Source organism: Zonotrichia leucophrys, chromosome 2 (genome assembly GCF_028769735.1).
Source record: "Zonotrichia leucophrys gambelii isolate GWCS_2022_RI chromosome 2, RI_Zleu_2.0, whole genome shotgun sequence".
In the NCBI taxonomy this organism is placed as follows: Eukaryota; Metazoa; Chordata; class Aves; order Passeriformes; family Passerellidae; genus Zonotrichia; species Zonotrichia leucophrys.
Window position 1 is genome coordinate 59,844,716 of NC_088171.1, and position 23,339 is coordinate 59,868,054.

At 44.1% G+C, this 23,339-nt stretch overlaps 1 protein-coding gene across 2 annotated transcripts in view; it reads right to left on the reverse strand.

Moving 5' to 3' along the window:
• SALL3 (spalt like transcription factor 3) overlaps window positions 1-14,772 on the reverse strand; it is a 27,000-nt gene extending 12,228 nt beyond the window's left edge. Inside the window, exon 1 of one of the 2 annotated variants that reach the window (XM_064705161.1) lies at window positions 12,977-14,772. In XM_064705161.1, the coding sequence (XP_064561231.1) occupies window positions 12,977-13,055 (79 nt within the window). In that variant the 5' untranslated portion in view covers window positions 13,056-14,772. The remainder of the gene's footprint in view (window positions 1-12,976) is intronic. The other variant, XM_064705160.1, reaches the window with a different exon arrangement.
• Between the last annotated feature and the right edge of the window lie 8,567 nt (window positions 14,773-23,339).

Consider the following 23,339-nt stretch of genomic DNA (forward strand, 5'->3'; position numbering starts at 1 on the left):
AAAGAATGTTTTCTGCAATCGTGGTATCCCAAGTTGCATTTTATTTATCTGGTTCTTCAACCAATTTTTATACAATTAGCACCATAATCCAACATCAGGAAAAAAAACCCCTGCAACTAAAAATAAAAATAAAAAATGAAAGAGCTCACAATTAACAAGTTCTTCTACTAAATTCTGCCATGGTATTAGAATGCTGGTAGTCTAAGCATCCTGCCAGAGCAAGGAATGTAGTATGTATCTGTAATGAGGTTGAGCATGGCTAGAAGCAAAGACATAGCTGATTTGTATTGAAGATAGGCAGAGTAAGCAAATAAAGCGTCCAATACTGTTTCTACCAAAATGAATGGCAACACTTCCATTGACTTTGGTAGAGGCAGGATTGGGCCAACACCCTCAATACCTCAGGCTTAGTATGAACAAAGCTTGAGGCAGCTATGAACATACCCGGAACTGTTAGAGAATGCCTAAAATAAAAAGAAATTGCCAAGAAATTCAGAACGTATCATTTCAACAGAAACAGTTACAAAAAAAAATAAAAGGCAGCTGTAGAAAATAAAAGGAAAGTGCAATCTTGAGATGTTCCAGTTACTTTTAAAAAAGAGGTTTTTACAGAACATTAACTATAAAATCGCTTTTGACAAAATTGCCTGTCAGATCTTTCAGTCTTTGCTCAGCTAAAACTCCCTACAGATTTCAGCGGGGAATTTTGTCTGATAAAGGTGATAAATCTGTGCCCTAAATACTGTTTCCGAGCCTTCGAGAGCCTCTCAAACTTATTATTTTCCGGTACCTTCCAAAATTGTACCTTTCAAAAATTTAAAAATGACACTATATCCACTACATACTCAAACATTCGTGTATCCAGTGATATATGCCGCTAACTAACAGACATGCATTTTCTATTAAGAAATTATATTGGTGATATTAAGAAATTGTTTTGTTGAATGCAAAATTTTCTAATTTCAAAATTCTACTGAATTTACTGGTTAAAATAAACAGTTCTTTAATTACCATTGGGGTTTTTTTCCCCTTCTTTTTTTTAATTTTTCCTTTTGGGAGGGGGGAATAAAATGCAATTCAAAACAGTCAAGAATTATTTAAGACTTCTGCATGAAGTGCTGAACCTGTTACACTGTTTGGGTTAAGATCAATAATATATAGCTGTTGCTAGACAATACTAGACTAATTCTAATGGTAAATGCTTCTGTAAAATCTATCACGTGTTACAAAAATATCACAGAAGATAACATGTTTCACCACAGAAAAAGAGCATACTGGCAGCAGGTATCCTAAAGCATATTCTGACAATCCCAAAGCCTCCCAAAGTGAATGAAGTGAAAAAGCAGGCTTCCAAACCACATTTTCCATGTGCGCTCCAGCTCCCGCAAAGCGAAAGCACGCGGAGGAGTACAGACCAGCAAAGCATCCAACACCCAACACGCTTTCCTCTCTCCTGAGTCTTTCTGAACTAAGACAACTCAAACAAATCCTTATTTACATTACAGATTTGCATTTTAAAAGTCGGGGAGACAGATTCCCTGGTCCTTGCTCAGAATCTGTGGAATGCCCTGCTTGGTAGTACCAACCATGCAGAGAGAGATGTCGTTTCTCCAAAGGCTTTCACTGGGAACATTTTCCAGTGCTTATTTCCAAACATTGGCAGGCCAGGCAACAGTTGTATGTTGTTGTTGTTATGGTTATGATTACTATTACAGCTAGTACTTCAAATATTGCTACTAAGTGATTGCAAAGGAGGATTGATCCTTAAAGAAGCTGCTAACAGTGTAGCTCCCCTTCCAGCTTTTATCTATATATCGGTATTCTTTTGTTTAAGGAGAGCTTTTTCTAAACAAACCTGGCACAAAAGGTTTCAGTAATTAGTGATGGATTCAAGCAATATAGCCATTCAAATATGGCTGTGCTCTGATCTACAATGAGCTGATCAAACACTAGAAAGCTAATTATTTCAGACACTGTATAGTGATCACTAAGCCCAAATGTGAACATCTACAACCAAAACAGGTATTATTTTATGCATTGGAAGACAGTCTTATGATCTCCATGTATCAAAGCAAGTACATATAACACGTGAGCTTTCCAAAGCAACTTTAACTACTGGTGCCCACTACCAGGAGGTATCGATGTGAACCAGTTCAGCATTTCAAAATATAAGCAGGCTAGTGTACTTGTTCTCAAACTCAAAGAAACAGCAGTTTGCATTTGAAATATAATTTGTGAAAAAGTATGTGAAGAATGCAGCAATGTAGTTATTTCTTGGATAATCAGTGCTCAGCTCTGCTCTCAATGAAATAAATGATTAGTTTTGTGCTGTCTCAGAGGGACAAGGCTCCTACCTGTACAAAGTGAGGACCCACTTTGAGCTCTCCTTCCCTCAACTCCCATACCTTAAAAAAAAGGGATAATACTTTTCAAATGACTGATCCAAGTTCATTCACCTCATCATCTATCTGCCTTGAAATAGTTAAGGGCTCTTTTAGAAAAATATTTCAAATAGTGCCAAAGAGTTGCTAGGGGTTTTCTTCCCTCCAGTTCAACCTCAAACTAGACATACTACGAATCTCATCACGGCACTTTCCATTTCGGATAAATTATTCTGGCTTAAAAAACAAAAAATCAAACAAATCTCTCTCAAAGCCTCACTTCCTTGGACAGGCAAGCAGGTGACACAAATGGCATGAAAGTAAATGCTGCTTTGCCGTGGCTGATGGTACTTTCCTGCACAGCACACTGAGGCTACGAAGATGCTTCACAGAATGACAGCCTGTGGTCTCAGTCCAACAAGTCCTACTCAAAGGAGTAGCCTTTACTCACATCTGAAACAGCGCTGAATTTAATAGGATTGAAAGAGTACAAACTAGCCATGCAAACAAGCACTTCCAAGGGTAAAACAAGAAAGACTAAAAATAACAACTGATAAATATTTTGCAATATATACCTGTACTGGTCAAATGGGCATTGCCTCTGTATTTCACAAATGCAATTTCTAACATCCCTTTCAGTAGTACGTACTGATATGAAAGCACTAAGGCACTGTATTTGTTGTTGCTTTTGAAGTGTAAGTCCTCACTGAATTCAACAGGGAGTAACGCTTAAAAGCATTCTACATGAAAGGCTGGTTTTGATTCTTTGTTAAAACTCAGTCACTTTATGAATGACAGAAATCTATACCAAAATTTAATCACTAATTCAGAATATTAAAAATTTTAAATGCTAAAATATTAAGCTACAAATTAACTTTGGTTTCTTAATCACAGAATATGTCTATTGCAGGAAAACATAGAATTTTTCCACACTTATTTATGCTTTATAGCTTGTTTTCACTTTCTGATGTATTACAAAGTGATAGAATTTGTTATGTAGTGAAAAACTTAATCTCTTTCCTTTAAATTTCCTGAAGAGAAACAATAATTTTTGTTATTACAGTGAGGATGTGATACAGCAAAAATTTTCAAGGACTTTGGCAGAATTAAACAAGCACTTGCCTAATCTTACAGATATGGGTTGAATTTTGCAGTTCTTAGTTACACAAAAGGTGTTGAATGGGAGTTTTGTCAAGCAGTCAGGATCTCAGCCACTAATAACCTCTCAGTTATTTTCTTTTTCTCATTAGTAGTCTAACAGCTAACACACTAATCTGAAGCTGCTATGGGATGCAAGATGAATTACAGCACACCAAACTTCCCCTGTGAAAGCAGGTGAAAAATCTCAGGCAGCATCTCTCAGATGCCACCCGGGGCGAGCTCCTGAGCAGGTACCAGCCCATGGGGCCACTGTGGCTCCAGCAGCGCTGGCGCTTTGCACCGCCGAGCTCTGGCCCCAAAATTAGCCCACAGCAATTCAAACAAAGGCATTTCGAGGAAGGCACTTTGGGGGGGTGATACCTGAGCCATTCAGGTGCTCTGGTGACTCAGTAAGGGGGGTGCAAGGAGCTGATGCCAGGAGGCTTTGCTCTGTGCCCCAGACTAAGCGTACACACCAAACGCTTTTCGGGCAGGAGCAAGGAGGATGGTGTTAGCCTGTTCCTCAGTGCCCAAGGAGAAGGGAGATGGCCCAAAGGGTGCCGTGGCTCCTTTAGTCACCTTTGGGAAATCTGCAGAGCTGAGAAAAAAAAAGCCCCTTCAAACGTGTGTCCAACAACTGCTGATTACACAGACAGAGGATTTGTAAGCCTGGCTTTAGTAGTTCTGAATTTTTATTGCCGGCATAGACCTTTCTTCTCTGCCTGAGAGGTGAGCTTCTTACATGATGTGAAGTGAAAATATAATGAATGGGTGCTTCAAAAATGTTGCTATTTACTTTTGTGAAACAGACTGAAATTCAGCATCACATGCTAGTCAGGTCAAGTCTTAAAATGTATGCTGCTTATTAAATGCCCCTTTCTTAGGACTAACTGCTTCCAGTGTGGAAAAAGCACCAAGCAAATACTGAGTTTAATTTTTGCTCCAGAATATTTTCATTTTGTCCCATCTTAAATCAGTTCTAGTTCCACACAAGTAAATTAACTTAAAAGAGCCTTTTCAATGATATTAAATAAGGACTGTTACAATAAAATTATCTCTGATTATTCAATATTTTGTTTTTCTGTTATTTTAAGTCATGGAATCCTCAAATTATGTGTGATTTTCTTGGGTAAAATCAAGTAAGAGAATCAATGTTTTGTTAGGCTTGCACATATTCTAAATTGCTGATACCTTCCTGAAACATTCAAACAAATAGGAATCCAAAAAATGTGGGAGTGAAATATTTTCTGAAGCTTCTTTTTAGACTATACACAATAATAAAAATGAAAACATGAAAGAGTGTTGTATGAATAACTATTTTTTATACATTCAGAGCTCTCTAATGGAGAGTTAATTAATATTTTCTAAATGTAGTAATTTCTTTCAGGAAAATAAAATCACTGAGAAGCACTGTAAAAACTGTGAAGAAGTTTCAGAAAAAATGCATATGTTAGCTTCAATGACTGAAGCTAAAATGTCTGCTAACTATAAAGACAGATGTATAAAATGCTCTCACATGCAAATCCAATAATCATTTCAAAGTGCAACTCAGCATTTTGTATATTTAAACAAGCATTATTATAAACAAAACTCTGAGCCTAGTGCACTGATACAGGACAATTATCCTATCATCAGAATACATATTTTTCCCCAGGCACAGATTTAATAAAGCAACAACATATACTAAAAAAAACCCCATAAATTTCTTTTAAAATTATATTAATTTGGAAACAGTAGTCTTGTAGCAACATATTGATTCTCGAGAAGAACAGTACTACTTTTGCCTTAGCTCTATCATCTCTTACAATTGACAGAGCTGTTAAAGAAAGTTTTCTTAAATTGTTAGAACACGTTTATTTTCTTGCAAATTAATTCTTTTTAACTCTTTATGATAGCTTTGAATCCCATAAAGAAAGATGAATTATCACATACTGAGCCCAAGCTGTGAAACAGGAGGAGACAAATAGAGACCCCTACTGTGTTTAACAATGTAGAAGAAATTCCAGACTCAAAAGAAAAATTTTCTGTCCTTTTTCTCAGCCCACAAAAGCTGTTAGCGCGGCTTTGAACAGTGGAGGGCACTCTTGCTATGCAAAACCCTGTGCTGACCTGGCACACTCGGTTAGCTCCATTCTGTAGCCTGAATCTCAGAATTTGTTGAGTAACAGCCACCTGTGGCACAGGCACTAGCTGTACTCTGGTTAAAACATTTGCAGTTTCTAATCTGTGCAGCGAAGCACTTCACTTTATCAAACACTGGGGCCTTTCTCTGTGGATGCAGATGTGGAACAGATGCAAGCTTCACAAATTGTTTGTAATATCTGTGCAAGATATCATATTAAATAAGACCTGTGCTATGTTTTCCAAAGTCATATAAACAGCTACTCAGTTGGTTGTTATGGCATAGGTACAATAATTTCAGATTGGGCAAAATTCGTTCACAAATAATGTGGGTGTCTGTGGGAATTAAGTTTATTTGGAATGCATCAAGTTTTATTGGGAATCCTAAAATAAAATAAAATCGAGGTAAATACTTCTAACACAGCTGATAAGAAAAAAATTGAAAAATCAAACCAAATAAACTAGAAGAAAGAGGAGGATTCTGCATCTGATTCATAGAGATTCTGCATTGCTCTCCTTAGAAAGTGCATAATTAACTACATCCTAAACTACACAACTCTTAACACCCTGCATGAATTAATGAAGCCAATCACTTTTTGAGCAAGCACAGAAAGGAAGACAAATTTGGTTTTGGAGGCCTGCAAGACAAGGAGCTGATGTGAGGACCAAATCCTGCATCTACTAAATATCTCAAAACTGAATTTACAAGTTCTGAACTTCTTTGAGTAAAATTACTCACAGCCAGGAGTACTTGAAAGTGCAAACCTGGCGCAGTTCAATGCCACTTGTGCAGCTCAGTCATTCTGGTCCTTCGCCACTCCATATACTGCAGTACTGCCCAGCATAGCAAAGCCATAATGATCTGGACAAATCCTTTAGCTTTCATCATTTCCAGCTTTGGGGTCATTAGTGCATCAACAAATTCATAAATGAAAGCTATGGAATGGCACCAGGAGAAGGGGTCTCCTGAAACACTGAATGACGAGTCGGTTTTGATTATCTGGAACAAAAATACAGCAAAACCTGCAGGGTTAATTAAGCAGCTCAAGATGCTGGGCTTCACAAAAGAAAACCTTTTTCCTACTTTAAGGACTGTAAACACTTGTGCTGAACTAGATGGGCATTTGATAAGCTGTACAGCGTGTAGCAAACTCCGAGGGATCTCTAGTTAACACTCAAATTCAGTGTTAACACTTAACAGAACAGTGGTAAGCCGCGCTGCCAAGGTCAACTGCACAGATGTACTAATTGTATTATGAGCTTGACATCTAGTGGCCACCCCTGGCAGGGCAAAGCAGGCAAAGGTTAAATCAGCAAGCCTTGTCAGAGCACTTCTAACTACCCACCCTCGGGGAGCGGAGACCTGGGGGAGCTTTCCGGCGCTCCCGGTCCCACCTCCCTCCGGGCCGGCATTCCCGGGCCGGCATTCCCGGGCCGGCGTTCCCGGCCGAGCTCCCGCCGTGCGAGCCGGCGGGCAGCGCCCACCTGCGCCCGGCCTCCCTCCCTGCCTGGCTCCCGAGTTTGGGAATACCTCCGGTGCTCCTTCTGCAGCCCGCGATGGCTTTCGGATTGCCGGGGGAGGAGGGGAGTGATGAAACTGGGGGTGCGGGGGCAGGAGCCAGCACACGCGTTTGAGGTGTGAGCCCTTCTGAAATGCTTGTTGCCGCTTTCAGTGTTAGAAAGTGGCAACAAGCGTTTCAGAAGGGCTTTTTGTAAAGATCTAGTTTACACTGTAATGATAAATATTGTTCAAGTGTGCTCGCTTACTGCACCCTAAATATAGCAAGGAAATAATAAAGCCCCCTCTCTTTAATCCTCTATCTCTTCACGTTTTAGCTCAAAATAAACAGATTTTTCAGATGTATTGCTTTAAGGTTTTCTATCACCCTTAAAAACATCTATCGTTCTGGCTTTCATGGTTTTGAAGGGTTTTTCCTTGATAAGAAGAAACATTCTCTAGTCTAACAGCACTATAACTGAACCAGCTCCTAAAAGTACATTTTGGCCTAAATTCCCTTTTTTGAATTAATGGACAGCCTTCACTACATTTAGTGGGAAATTTTAAGAATGTAAAAGAAGCGGGATTGACATTGATATATAAAATTCAATATGAATGTACTGCTAGAACGAGATTTACTAGTGCTTCCTCTGGGAAAAAAAATGTAGACGATTACTCTCATTTTACAAATACAGTACAATAAATAAATTATTTTTATATACTTTATTGCAGAAACTGTGTCAGTACTTAACTATTTTAATGTCATGCCTGACCTGGTTTATTATCAGCAAAAGTGATTGACTCATGCCCTGGCTGCTGGATGGTCAACAGATATGCTTGTCTATGTTTGGCAGACAACAAATCAAATGAAGGAGAGATATCAGGAAAATCTTCCCAGGACTCAGACTATTTTTCAAATGGCACTAATAGTCTTTATTAATTAGTTTATTTTTAAACTTTTTCTAATGCAACATGTTTTTTGAATTGTAGCTTTTTCTTAGGCAAGGAAAAGTAATTTTCAACAGCTAAATGTATGCATATTAATAGCTTAATTACACAGAATTTAAACAAACACCTTTCAAAATTTCCTCCCTCTCACTCTGAAAAAAGTGTCTTAATGTCTGCCTCAGGAGATGGTAAGACTTCAAGACCAGAATTACTAGATAAAATCTGACCCAGTTTTGTCCACTTCCATTGTTATACATATATCAGCAAATTGGCCGTTTGCTGTAATTTCCTTATTATTGCAAATATTTTTCTATGGCCAACGCAATTCAGTGCAGAGTATTTTTAAAATTATACAAACACAGATGTTACATAGTTTGAACGTGAAGTCTCTACTGTAATGGCAAAAGTATTTATATAAAGTTTCAATTACCATTTCCAATCAAAGGGACAATTTATAGCCATACTAATTTGGCCTTTATTTTTCAAAACAAAAAGCCTTCTCTTACACTTGCCTCAGAACAAACATTTGCAAAAATCACATAAGTTTTATGTTTGCTGATGTCTGCTTGTGACTTCTCAAGTTTGAAATGCAGCAGTGTCTAAGCAAGAGAGAATAGCTCAATTTCATACGGAGGAATGTCCCCCCAAAATTTGTTTTAAGCCTCTCTATATGCAGATGGAGTGACCACACTTGCATGAGGCTGACTGCTACATACTGAGCTGAGTCTCTGCTGTAGCTGAGCCTGCGTGTCTGTGGACATACTCCAGAAGAATAGCAAGTGCAGTCACCAAACTGCCCAAAACTGCACAGCCCATTCCCACTTTACCAAGATGAAATAGGTAAAGAAGTTTAGACTATACTGCATGTACTGAAGAATGGGAGAAAAAAGAGGTCCAATATTTTAAAAAATGACTGAAAAAGGCACATTAGAAAACTCTTTTTACACAGTTCACTACAAGGTATCCCTTCCACCTCAGGCTAAACAATAATACATCTTTGCCAGAAACTTCACATGAAAAAGTCCAAAGCACCATTTGTCATCACTCTTACCAGAACCTCACTTTTCAGCATAAAAAACCAACAACAACAAAAAAAAAAGAAAAAAAAACCAAACCAAAAATCCAATTAAAATAATAATAATTTAAAAAAACCCGAACAAAACTCCCACAAACAAATAAAATACTTTCTATTATCCCTACCTTAAAAATACAAATGCTATGTCTATGGTTTAATTTTAAAATTAAATGGAGTTGAAGAATGCTTATTGTATCTACAATTCTGATTCATTTGTAATCTGTTGAATTAAGCAAGTGTATTAGAAATGTAATTCCAGCTATTACAATGCATTACATTTACTGAGAAACTGAGATTATTGTATTCTACAGGCAGTCATCTGAGTCCTGCTGCTGCTGTTTTTAAATTATTTCCAGCAGATCTTCTCATTTAGCAACCTCAAATTGTGGGGGTTTTAATACATGTTTTTGTTCACTCTTCTACATTGCAATTACTCAAGAAATATATGGCCATCAGCTGCTTGTTAACATTTCTTTTCAAAATTATTTAAAAATATATTTTTAGCATTTCACTTTTGATTAACAATTTCAAACTATTTCGAGTATATATCTGTAGTTGATGACAAACTAATTGTCTTCAGATTTCCAACAGTTTCTCACCACCATGACAATGTCCTGTTTGAATGCAATTTTGTTATGCTGTAACCCAAGCTGGCTATAAAATTATTTGTTTAGATTCTAAAACTTTTGTGATAACATTAGCATGAAAGTTCTGCTGTGACCAGTCAACTTAAAACCCGGCCTAATGTTTGTCTCCCAACCTGCATCCCAAACTTCCATGTTTCTCTCTGTTGCTATGAATGTCCCTTCACTGTGAGGATTACATTTATGGGACATTAATTTTTAAATGCTTCATTTTATAAAATCTATTTTGAGGTGATATTAAACATTATTTCATTAAATTAATACTAAGCTTCATTTGCTTAGTCTTGCATTAACTCCTTTGCAGACAAGGAGCAAAACGAGTGAAAAGGCTACACATATGACATAATACTGCTTAAACTGTTTGCTTTCTCAAATATTCTTGCGCTGTGTGAACTATTTTTGGCCTGTTGCAAAATATACTCAGGAACTGTAGCAATATCTTGATCACAGCTGTGAACAGAAACGAAGAACACTGACTTGACAAGAAGTGTTTTAATTCATGAGATTTGGAACTCTCATTATATCTGGCCTATAAAATTGCTTTCAAGTATGGCAATCGTTAGGCTTCCTAATATAATGTGTAAATGATTTACATTACACTAATGTGCACTAGATAGCCCTCTGCTCCTGTAGCTTGTCTCCACCTTGTTCACATTTCTCAAATGAAAGTGCAAACCCAACTTTAGCGTGTTAATTGTTAGCCATCAAGGGTTTTACTCTATTAATTAAAATATGTTTTAATAGAAGGAAACATAGTACATTTTGATAACAGCCTTCTGAGGCTGAAAAGTATTTTTACATTGTTGCATTTTAGGGCTGCTGTGAAAGCCGATTTTGTGCTATTCAGGGACCACAATAATAACGCTTTAAAATTCCTCACTGGGATGCAATGTAGTCCTTTTGATGGAAAGACTGTCTTTCTCATTCGGCAGAAATAAATCCATTCATTTGATCATGTAGTCATTGAGGGCAATACAAAACAAACCAAGTGTGAGAAATTCTATGTGATGAAGTAAACAAAACAAAACCCCCCCAAAAAGGGGAAAAAAAACCCATTTCCATGACAAAAAGATTCTTTGTCCTTAATCTACCCACCATATGCAAGCGTTTCTTTTTAGCATATCTCTTGTTCTAATCTCGGGTGACATGGCTACATAGATAAGATTCACAAAACAAAACAAAAACCTAGTTTAACAATTTTTTTCAATTTATTAACTCACCAGGAGTGTCATAATGAAGTAGTGGGGTTTTATTTCCCTGTATTGAAATGGATTCAGAGCATGTAAAAGTTTATAATGCTAATGATAAATTCTTGGACCTAGAGCCCAAGCCAACAGAGATGGCCTCAACAAATCTTGCTTTCATAATAAAATACTAATTCTTATCTGCTTGTCTATATTAATTTATTTTACACGACCACAATTTCCTAAGGAAAAAAAAAATTTGAAAATGCACAGCTTTGCTTCTCCACTGTGACAGAAGGAAGCATTTCTCTGTGTGCCTGTTATTGTCAACCCAAGTGGGTTTTCCTGGAGCAGTGGCAAGAACCCCCTTAGCAGCTTTGGACAGTGTGGGACTTGCTCCCTGCCTCCCCAAACACCCTGGGAAGGAGTGGGAGGCTTAACAATTTCCCAGTCTGACAGATGTTTTAACCTTATGAAGTGGATTCACGCTGCCTTAAGCTTCAGGGCTGTAAAGTTCAGATACAATAGTCAAAATCCTCCTCAAGCTTCAACTTTGCAGCCTTTCTCTCCCCACAGATGCAACCTAAGAGTAATTATAGTTTTAAAGCAGGAGAAGGACTTTTTTGTTTTCCTTTTCTAAGGGGGAGAGAGAGAGAGGAGATAATATAGTGGAGCAAGGGGCCTACACAGAAAGCAGAAAACATTTGGGATCCCGCTTGGTCATGCAAGAAACTAAGAAATCAGTGGGCTCTATGTAAAGAGGAAAAGAAAAACTTTCAAGTGGAAGCTCTCAACTTAGTCCAGGAGAAGAGAGCATGGGCTGTGGTGTGCCTTTGCACGCTGCAGCGCCAGGGACTACCAAGGAAATTAAAACTAATTAAAAAAAAAAAAAAAAAAAGGAAAAAGGAAGAAGCCTGCAGCTCTCTATCCAAAAAGAAAATTACAGCAAAGTGGAAATAAAGCAGGATTACAGTCCAAATCTCTCCAGCTTTGGACACTTGTTCACTAGCAGCCTGGCAGCCCAGATGCATAAAAGCAAGTGTGCATGTGCCTGCGTGTGGGGAGGAAGCGAGGAATGGCGGATGGGCGAGAAAATAACCCTTTCCCACTGCTTACAGCCGGCGCGACAGGGGCTGGTGGCGGTGGTGGCACTCCGTGTCACCTACCACTGATAATAATTACAGTCGCAGCAGAGCCAGGAGGCGAAGGGGGGAAGGCAGCGCAGGGGGAAAGGCTAAAAGCTGCTGTTGAATCCTCTCGAAAATAATGAAACCAACTCCTGTGGCCCCGCTCACCCGAGCGGCCCTGCCCGCTCCTAGCGCGGTCCCCCCCGGTGCCCCGGGGCGAGCGGGAGCAGCGCCCGGGGCAGCGCTCGCAGCATCTCCGGGCAGCGGCCGCCGTGGGGCTGCCCCAGGGCCCGGCCGCCCGCCGGGACCTCCCTGGGCCCCGGGCAGGGCACCCCGGCCCGGCCGCCCCAACTTTGCTGCCCCGGAGGGGCGAGCGGAGCACGGCTTCTGTCCGCTCCGAGCCTTCCCCGGGAGGGAGCAGGAGGGGGAAAAGGGGACACCCAATAACACGGAGAGAAGGGAACGCAGCGGAGCGGAGGAGGAGGAGGAGGAGGATGAGGAGGCAGGCGCTGCTCCGGGGCGCCCGTTCCTGCAGCTGCTCCAGCCCGGGTGAGTGGGGAGGGAGGGCCGAGCCCCGCCGCCGAGTCCGGCCGCGATCAAAGAGCTGGGAAGGCTGGGAGGTTGCTGCTGGGAGGGCTGCCTAGGCAGGGGGTGGGCTGCAGAAACTTGGCTAAACTGCGAACTTCTCAGTTCCGCTGCCTCTTCCCCCGGCTGCTCTAATTCCCATTCTCCCGCTGCAGAGTAATTGGGCTCCCATGTTCATCATCACCATAAATTCACCTATCTCCATCCGAAACACACTCACAAAAAGAGGGAGAGAGAGAGAGAGAAGGATAAAGAGGCGACGGGAGCCCTTACCGTGCTCAGAAACTACCTCTGCTTGTAGCTCTTCGTCCGATTTGAGGTGCTGGGGTTTCGCTTGCTTTCGACGAGACATGCTGCTAACTGAGCCGTCTTGACTCTGCTTTTTGCAGAGGCATCAGCGACGTGGAGGTGGCAAGGAGGGGGGAAGGAATTGGGAACGAAGGAAGGGGGTTTGGGGACTGCAAATAATTGTTCACAAATAAAAGTCGAGTTGCAAAACAAACCAAACAAACAACAGAAAAGGCAACCAACACCCCGGGGAGAGAAAAAAAAAAAAAAAAAAGGGCAAGGCTAACCAGCCAGCCAAACTGGGAGTGAGTGAGTGAGTGCGCGGGTGAGCGGGTGAGCGAGCGGGGGATGAGCCGGGCGGGGAGTGCGCGGGGCGGCGGGGAGTGCGCGGGGCGGCGGGCTGGGGCGGCTGCGCGCAGCGCGCATGGGGCTCAGTAATTATGATTGTGAATAATGCATGGCGATTAATGGTGCTGGGGGCGAGCGCGGATTGGCGCGGCTCCAGCGGACTCAGGCTGCATATGTAAATGAAGGATGGGGCTCCGCAATTAGCCGCTTCGCTCCGCCAAATGATGCGTCTCCCCGGCACCGGCAGCGCCGCCTGCGAGAGGCACCGACCGCGTCGGTGGCGGCGGCAGCGGCAGCAGCGGCGGCAGCAGCGAAGCACACACGCACCACGCAGGAGGGAATCTGTTTTGCACACACTTTACACAACATATGTGCAAGGTTCACTTGTTGGGAAAGGTCACGATCTTCGCTTTTCTGTCTGCCGTGCTTTCTTCCCCCCCGTCTCTCAGTTTCTTTTGCTCTGCTTTCTGCTTTTTTTCCCCCCTTTTCTTTCTTCACGTCACTCTGCGTCCTCTGCTCTCTCGGTCTCGCTTTCCCCAGAAGTTGGGCTGCAAGGCATCTGATTTCTGTGTGTGAGTAATTTCTTCCCAGGAGGAAAAGAAACTTTTGTGTATGCCTTTTCCTTTCTTTTCGGTGTGCTTTATTTTTCGGCGTTGTCCTGCTCTTTCGCCTTGATCTTCACATGCTTCTCTTTAGCTCTTCCTCCATCCTGTCTCCTTTCCCGTCGCTCTTTCTGTCTCCCCTTCCCGGCTGACTTTTGTTCTCTCCGCTCTCGAAAGCGCACGCACGCACAAGCAGAAGACCTTGGGCAGTTTTGTCTTTCACCTCTCCTTCCTTCTTCTTTGTCTTGCAGCTTCTTTCTCCAAGCAGAGACTCCCCGTTGGTGGTGGTGGTCACTTCCTGTTGTCCATTGGTAGGAAGTTTTTTTTCTTTCTCCCCCTCTCTCTCAGGTTGTAATGACTTTTTGTGACACTCCTCACCCTTCCGCCCACCCACCCCCCCGGCTCAGCCGTGTGTCCTGTTAGCTAATGACAGCGGGCTCGCGTGTGCGCCGATGAGCAAGTCCTTGATCTCCAGCAAATAGTACGGATCGTCTCCCAGTTTTGGGGGGTGGGGGTGGCTGTTGTTGTTGTCGCCGGGCGATTCCCCCTCCCCTGCCTTGCCTCGTTCTCAGCGGCGCCGCCAGCTGCTCCCTGCGCGGCGGCTCCGCCGGTCGCTTGCCTCCGCTCCGTGCCAAGGAGCGCTGCGCGCACCGCGGCCGCTCTTGATTTCGGGCAGATAAACTTTCAAGTTTGGGAGCGGAGCGGGTCACACGGCAGCTCCTCCTACTCTCCACCTCCTCCTCCGCCTCCTGTGCCGCTCTGCCGGGGCTGCCGCCGGGGCTGCCCCCAGCCCCGCAGCCCGATCCACTCCCCGCCGCCGCCGAGCCTCCCTCTCCGCACGCACTTTCCCAACAGCGGCTTTTCTCCCAGGCCCCCCCTTTTTTTGTAAAAGTGAGGAGGGTGGGGTGGGGAGAGACTTCCCTCCCCCCCACCCCCCGCTTTCCACTCCTATCGCATTTCAAGTTGCCGGGGAGCCGGGCCGAGTCTCCCCCGCCCGTCCCGCCACTCGCGTCCCGCCCGCCCCGTCCGTCCCCCGGGGAGGCGGGCGGCCCCTCCGCCAGCAGCGCCTCCGTCCTCCCCGGCCCCGCCACAAGTTGCCGCTTCCCGCGGCCGTGCCTGCCCGCCTCCCCGGGCCGGGGCGGGTGCGGAGCGCGGCCAGCCGCTCCCATGGCAGCCAGCCGCCGCTAGGATGTACCCCACCGTCGCCAATGGCCGCGGCGCCGCGACGCGCAGGGCCCGCAGTGCGCGCACTGTCCTGCCCGCAGCTCCGCGCTCTGCATGTGCGCTTTCGGGGCGGGGGGGTCCTCCGGCGGCTCCTGCGGTCACCTTCACCGTCTTGTTTTGCTTTCCTTTTTTTTTTTGTAAATTTTTTCTTTCTTTCCTTCTCTCTTTCTTTCTTTCTTTTTCTTTCTTTTTTTTTTTTTTCCTAATATGTTTGTCGCGACCCGGCCCCGCCGACCCCCTCTCGGTGCCGCGCTCGGCGGAGCGGCCCCGGCGCCGGCCCTTGCAGGGGCGCGGAGGCGCAGCCCACCTTGCCGGCAGCGGGAGGGAGGCGAGCAGCTCCGCGCATGGGGCCGAGGATCAGTGAAAGGGATTTCCTCCTAATACCCCCACCCCAGCCCGTGTAATCCAGCCCTAGTCCTTAAAACACACTAACCCCGGCTTCTTTGGGAGCCTTCTCTGTGTAAACTTTCCCTGCTGATAGCTCCCTTTATCTCGTGAGCTCTGATACCCTGTCTCTGGGCTTTCGGTTTATTCCCCATTTTTATGTTGGTAGGCAAACCAAATAAAGTTAGAGGCGACAGTTTAGGCCACTCCGGATAGTTTGCTGGCATGCACAACATCCGCGACTTCTGTGGGGCAGGTATTCGTTAGAAACGGGCACGACCCCTAAGGGAAAGAACACTGAAACGCCAAGTCAATGCTTTTTGGTATTAGACGGCTGTACTTTTCTGTCTATCGTTTGGGGAGATGTGCACACGACACCCCTTGCGATGATTTCCCGCTTCACAACTAAAAAACTTGTTTACTGCCTATAAATTCTAGTGCACCTTCTTCCCGTGCATCCTTCCTTGCTGAAAGTTTTGTCGCACTAAGAGTGTTTCATTTAAAACACCTGGAGACAATGATGATGGTTGAAATATGATGCAATTTTCTAATATGAAGTAGGAGGGTACGAGCCCATTAATTGAGCATGGGTTTTTTCCGACAGAAGTAGGGATTTACTGCACCCGACTCACACGAATAGCACATGGTGCGTGTGTGTGTATGCCCTGCGTTAGGCTGTAGGCAGAGTGCAGGTGAAAGCGAGCATCTGCGGGCGTTCGAGTAACCCCCAGCACCGCAGCTGTGAGTAGGGAGCTGGAGATGGGACTTCTTCTTCAAAAACAGAGAGGGACATTCCCCCCGACTTTTTTAGGTGAGGAGGCTTAGCTAATGCTCTCTTTGGCTGAGATATTTGTCCGAAATGAGTGAGGACTCACTTTCGCCTCGCCCAGACATTTCCCCCCACAATTGCTGTAGTACCTGAAATGTGTCAGTTTCCATCCAGTCATCTTTTGAAAAGATTTGTTGCTGTTGGTGAGGCAACATTCCCCCCCACCCCTCACCACCCATCCCCCAAAACTTTGGCGTTTTCTACTGCTCGGCGCCTGGTAGTTCCCTCAGCAGCAGACGATTTCCAGAAGAACGTTTAAAAGTGTGATGTGAAGGGGGGGGGGGGGGAAAGGCAGGTCCTTGGCAGCGTTATAAACACAAAACTTCGTCCTATATAAAATTAAAATGATTGAAAATTAATATGATTTTGGGGAACGTGAGAGAATCTTTAAGTGGAAAATTAAATAATCCCGTCTTTAATGTTTAATGAACAATGGAGAGCACAACAGGCAAGAAAGGCATAATTACCAGATTTGTATCTCTTGACATTAACATATTCTAGGGTTACAAGTGATACATTTTATGGTTTTCTTTTCCCTTGTGCCGCTCGCCTTCCCGTGTTTTCTCGGGGCGAGCGAGCCGGCCGTGCAGCGCGGGGTTGCGGCGCCGGGTGCGGGTGCGCGGAGCGGAGCGGAGCGGGCGCCGTGCCCGCCGGAGCGGGGCTGGGGCCCGGCGGCGCAGCACCCGGCAGCACCGCCGGGGACAACTTGCTACGCCACCTGAGCGGAAAGCCCCGCCAGTGTAGCGGGCTCGGGAGGCGAGCGGAAAGTTATGGAGTGATCGCGTCTCCTCCGGTCCCTTCCTCCTCCCTCGCTCCCCATTACACCGCAAAGTTTTCCACGGACCTTTTAATTAATCTTCTGGAGTCGGGGGCGAAAAAAAAAAAAAAAGTAATGATGCATTCGCTGAAGTTGGGCTGCGAAAAACCACGGCCACTACAGCTGGTGGAGCGGGGGGGAAGGGGATGGGATCTCTGAGCCGCGTAAATCTCTGCGCACCCACACAGGTAGGAGCGCGGAGCGCGGCTGCGGGGCCGGCAGTCACGCGTGCTCCCACTCAAACAGCGCCCGCTCGCTTCTCCCTCGCCGCGACTTGTGGGTCCGCCGAAATACTTTGCTAGTGATGGGACACAAAAGTGGCGGGTTTTCCCTCCGTAATTAAATCTAATTTGTTAATTGTCTTCTTCTTTTGCTATGGTGTTTTCATTGTCAGGAGCGGCACGTTATTATTCTGCCTGCTTAATAATGTCATTTACCTGCCAGTACTTTATTTTTCACATTAACGCGACGCCTAGTTATACTTTTGCTTTAATTTTTATCCTTATTCGGAGTTCATAAAAACCATCAGAAAGCTTATCTACAAGATTGACTCTACAAAGAGCATATAAGTAGTTCTGTCTACACTTATGCTTTATACGAGGTTGTTATTCTTAAAACCGTCAAAGTTACAAACGTGCGGATAAGATGGATCTGACATTTTGTGCAATCCATCTACCGTCTTTTAAAGTTATTATTTTGCTCAGCAACTTTATTCGAAGGGGCATGCAATTATTTGTGCTTTATTTTCTGTCATCTCCTACTCTTCCTGGCAGGCTGAAGTATCGTCTTCCCATCTCCTTTCCGCACCACAACTTTTGTTTGAGGACCCTGGGGTTAAATCCAGCAAGAATTTTTTCTGTTTAAAGCTGCAACAACTGACCAGGAATTCGTTCTCACGTGAGCAAAGATATTACCATACTAATATTATTATTGGTAAGAAGAGGTAATTGATAACACCACCTGCCACTCTGCAGCAATCATGATGATAAATGTTTCCATCAGAGGGAAATCTGTGCTTGGTCTACCACAGCCTAGCCCAAACAGCATGTCAAATGTCAATTATAAAGATGTTTCTTTTCTATTGCAATTTTTTTTTTTTTTTGTGGAAAGCAGCTAGCCCCCAACAAGATTCATAGAACCAGTCTACAGCAAATCTTTGCTAAACGTTTTGCCTTAAACATTTAAGTTACTTTTCCTTTTATTTAATACTTGGGTCTTTAATACACCCTTGGGTCTAAATAAACATTGATTCATATACACAAAAGCTTATGTTCACACGTAGCAAACTCCAATTACCACCCACTTCCGTTCCTTAACCTAACAGCTGATAATTTAACCAAGAATTTAAAATACTTTGTTGAACATTTGTAATACACATCGTTGGGGGGACATTATAAAGACAATGCACATTAAAGCTCATACATATATGTCATTCACACCTATAGATGCATAGGCACTATATATATTAAGCCCCTGTATTTGTACTGCAACACCTCTGTCAGTGCATACTCCAGGAAGTGCATGTAGGAATGCAGCATGCATGTAAAATTAGTGGGCTTAGCCCCTTTGCAAAAATCTGCATGCTTCTGAAAAATACAAGTGAGATGAATACATCTCTCTCTCTCCCTCTCTCTCTCTCTATATATATATACACTGCAGGCACACACACAAATAAACAATGTTACATTGTCTGCTAATTCTAGCTATATAAATAGTGTCGGCAGGTATAAAAACTTTCATTGCCTTGGTTACAGATATGCTCAGAAGATTATTATTAGTTTGTATTAATAGATGCAGGCCTCAAAAGACGAAATCAGCTATTGATAATTGCAAGAAGTATACAGCAGCTACTGTATCGATCGGCTTGTCCCTTATTCCCCTGGTATAGGAGAGATAAGAAGACACACTCTTTAGTGCAATATAATTTCTTTTGACCTATCTGCTTGCTACAGACTTATGATGAATAGCCAGAGTGGTTAAAGTCCTTTATCACGAAAGTTACCCCTTGATATAATATTGATTCTTTATAACTAGCTCCAAACACAAAAATCAAACTGTCCACTTGACCATCATCATCATCAATATCATCACAAAGGCTCTGGAATAAAGATCAGCACAGGACTGAAAACGCTTTCTATAATCTGCCCACCTAATCTTTATTTGCTGATGATGAAAAGGGGAGTGTGTGTGTGTGTGTGTGTGTGTGTGTGCGTACACGCCGGGGGGGCGGGGGCGAGCGGAACAGGGAATGTCATCTGAACAAATAATAATTAAAAAAACCCCTTAGCTTAAGAAAAAGATCGTTCAGCCGCCTTCAAAAGAAACCAAGTGATGATCACCGAAGTTAAAGATCACGCTTCGAAGCCCCGCTCTGCTGAAGGAGGGGATATAAGTGCAGAGAAGGCCCGGGTGATATTATACCGGGGTGCCCCCTCCGCCCCCGAGCGTAGCGGTCTGCGGTGAATACAGAGAGTTATGTAAGCAGCAATCACAGCAGAAGTGGGGTCAGGCAGCTTTCTCCTTGGCTAGAGTCAGGACTAACAAGTCGTCTTCTCACTTTCTCTCCTTTTGCTGGTCCACGAAGCGATCCATCATTTCTTTTCAAATTACCTTGTCATCCTGTAAAGGGGAAAAAAATGTCCCACGGGAGGGAAAAAAAAAAAAAAAAGACCCTAGGAAACGAGCCGCTGATGTTTGGGTTGACGCTTAACGAGCATCTATAGGATGGTGTAGACAAGAAAAAACCCCATGATCCACACGCACATTGCCCTAAATTAACGGTACTTTCTTCGCCTTCCCTCTCCATAGTACCAGCATGCTTTTGCTCAGGGTTGCATTAGCACAATCACCAGTAATTACAAGCGTGTGTACACTGGGAGAATGAAGATTGGGAAGGTGGGAGGTAGGACGTGATTCCCCTTTGGAGCAATGAGGACTGGGAAAGATTTCAATCCATGCAAGCGGTACGTTGATCATATTTAATGGGCTGGTTAGGCTGGCGCACGGGCTGCGGTGCCATTTCAGCGCAAGTTTGCTCTTTTCAGGCGAGAAGGGGAGGCGGGGGGAGGGAAGGAAGGAAGGAAGGGCAGCGATGGAAGCGGCCGCGGCAGCTGAAGTTGCATTCGCTCCGTGCAGCGCCCAAAGGGAGCACAGCCCGGGGAGAAGTAGCTTTCCTCGCCGCCGACACCCTTTGTGGGGAGCGGGCGGGGGGGCAGCGCCGGGCACATCCCGGCAGGAGGGGCGGCCCTGAGGGACGAGCGGTACCGGACCTGCCCTGCCGGAGGTACCCGGGCAGAGCTGGGGCAGCTGCGCTGGGCAGGGCCGAAACGGGCCGGGCCGGGCCCCCGCCGCCGAGCGCTGCCAGAGCGGAGCGGACACGGGGCGGCGGAGCGGCCCCAGCCCCGCCAGCGGCTGCCGGCTCTGCGGTGGCACCCGGTGGCACCCCTGAAGCCGCTGCGCCGCCGCCAGTTTCTCCAGAGCGAGCAGATTGCTGCTCCTGCCTTCCCGCGCCCTCTCCCGCAGCCCCGGCCCCACGGGGCTTTCCCCGGGGATTGTCCTGCTCGGAGCTCCCACGCACCGCTGTGGCCCACGGAGGGTGGCGGAGGTGCAGCCATGACAGCCGTGACAGCGGGCGGCTGCAGCGCTGCGAGTCGCGGCCAGGCTCCTGCCGCTCCCGGCTCCCTCCTCGGGGATCGGCGACAGAGCCCCCCGCCCATGAGAGCGACAGAGGCAGCAATCGCGATCATCGTCCTCCCTGACACTGCACACGGAAGGCTCCGCTTGCCTCACGAGCGGCTTATAATTACGGATTTTAAAAACTTTCCTCCTTCCCATCAAGTCCTCAGTACCCCCTCTCTGCTCCTCCTGGTCACTGAAAAAATCTGCGGGCTCATTGAAAAAACCCCAAACCAACAGCGCAGGGCAGGGAGGGATGGGAGAAACACGGAGAGCTGCTGTGGCCTCAGTTTCCTCTCCTCATTAGGGCACGCAGGCACAGAGCCCTCCTGATGAGCTCCCCAGCCCTAGCTGCTGTATCTGAATTGTTCACTGACCCTCCCAGTAGATGTTGCTGGAGAATGAAATCAGTCAGTCAAAATTTGAAAAAAGGCAGTCTTTCATCCAGGTCATGACATCTGGCCTGAGGTGAATTATAAAATACACCACAAGTACACACAGGTGGATGGAAGATTTTCTTAAGATTTCAGTGCTTTTGGGGATAGCAAAAGGCAAGGTTTCTCAGAGGATGCAATCTAATCCAAGGTGGTCTCTTCCTAAAAGCAGATGATGACAGAAGGACAAAAATGAAGAAGTGAAAATGGCCAAATGGATCACGCTAGTGACTGGTGGGAGAGGGGCAGAAGGGTACTTGCAGCCTCACACTACTGATACATAGAAATAGTTGATCAAACGGTGATGGACAATGGTTTGTTTGTGGGGTTTTTTTGAGGTTTTTTTTGGTTTTTTTTTGTTCAACAATGCATATCTTTGCTATGACCTAATGATATGTGTGCTATTGAACTTCACAAAATGCATTCATGCTCCCCTTGGCAGGTGTAGGTGTAAGAGTTGATGACTAACAAAAGTAATATAGATTAGAATCAATTCCCCTTATCTGGTGACAAAAAATAACATCGTGTCAGCACTGTGTACATCCTAGCATCAAATGACACAATATAATTTGATTAGTTGAATAAATAATCAACTATATAGGTCACCTACTTGTAAATTAGATTACCCTGCTTGGGTACAGGCAGCACCTGATTAGGAAACAGCTTCTCTCTGTGTCACTCTAGCTTCCCTTTAGAAAGAACATCTGATATTTTCAAATGCAAGGACTTTTGAAAATGTTTTTATAATTTGCAAAATCCTATATGTGTTTTCATGTTTGCATGTAAGATTAATGTAGTTTGTGCTAGTGATACAACTTTTACTACTAAAGCTAGCTGAGTTGTCCCTGTTTGTCTGAATATTTGCAAGTTTTAAATGATAGCCCATGTGCTGTGATCTGAAATAAGGATAGCTGAAATACTATCTTTTTGAAAACTAGGCAGCATACATTTCCATAAATGATTTTGGCTAGTCCACTCAGACTGCACACCCATATGAATAACTGGAATCTGAGAAAGAATAAAGTGTTAGATAAGGGAGCATGGAAACATTTAAATTCTGAAGTCCACTGAGGAAGATCATCAAATCTCAAGATAAGTGTGTTGGCTTTTCAATGTAAACCATTATGTCACACTGCAGAAACAGGAGAAAGCTCTAAGTATGTGTGAAGGCTTTAAAGAGTTGGCATTTCTGCTGGGTTTGAATCTTTTTGTGATACTCTACTGGCCAGAGAGACATCTGAAAAACTTTTTGGCATTTTAGTTTTCCCACATCTGAATTTTCACAAATTAAGCAAGCAGCATGCTGGAATATGGCTTCTTTTCAGATCATAAGTGTTCGTTCATATAGTGTAGCCTGGGTTAGAAGCATTCAGGGATGTGTAGAAATCAGGAGGAGGAAAAATAAGTGCAGCCTGTAATGAATACTTGGTAAAAAAGTGCTATTAAGGAGGAAAGGAAGAAAAAAGGGAGTTTGATAAAGCAGATAGGAGACTGAGCCACTTGTGTACTAAGAGAATGGTGCTAAGGGCAAAAAGGTGAAACAGAGATGATGGGAAGGGAGATTATGTGGACAGAGGGAGAAGAGGCCAGTGTATGACTGTGGATAAAAGAAGTGTTTTGGAAACGAGTTCATAGAGATTAAAAAATGAAAAATTGCAACCTTTATTTTACATGAAGAGTTATGAAAGGTAAGATTAATAAAAAAAAGCTCAAAACTCTGAGTTATAGGACAAGATTTTGAGGATTTTGATATATCAGACCTGTGGATTCTGTTTAAAACTGCTCTTCTTTCAAAGAATGAAACAAAAGTTTGTTTGAGAAGTTTCTAGGCATAAAGAAGGCACAAAGCCTAATTTCTGATATGAAATTGTTGCTCTCTTTGGATGTACCATTAATAAAATGAAAGAAAAAGATATAATTCTTCCCTGCTTTGCTTTCTAAGAACTCCAGCAGCCAATAGTGTCACATTTTTGTGTATCTGTTACATATAGATTTTAGATATAAAAGGCACACCTTTTACTTTAAAGTGCTCATA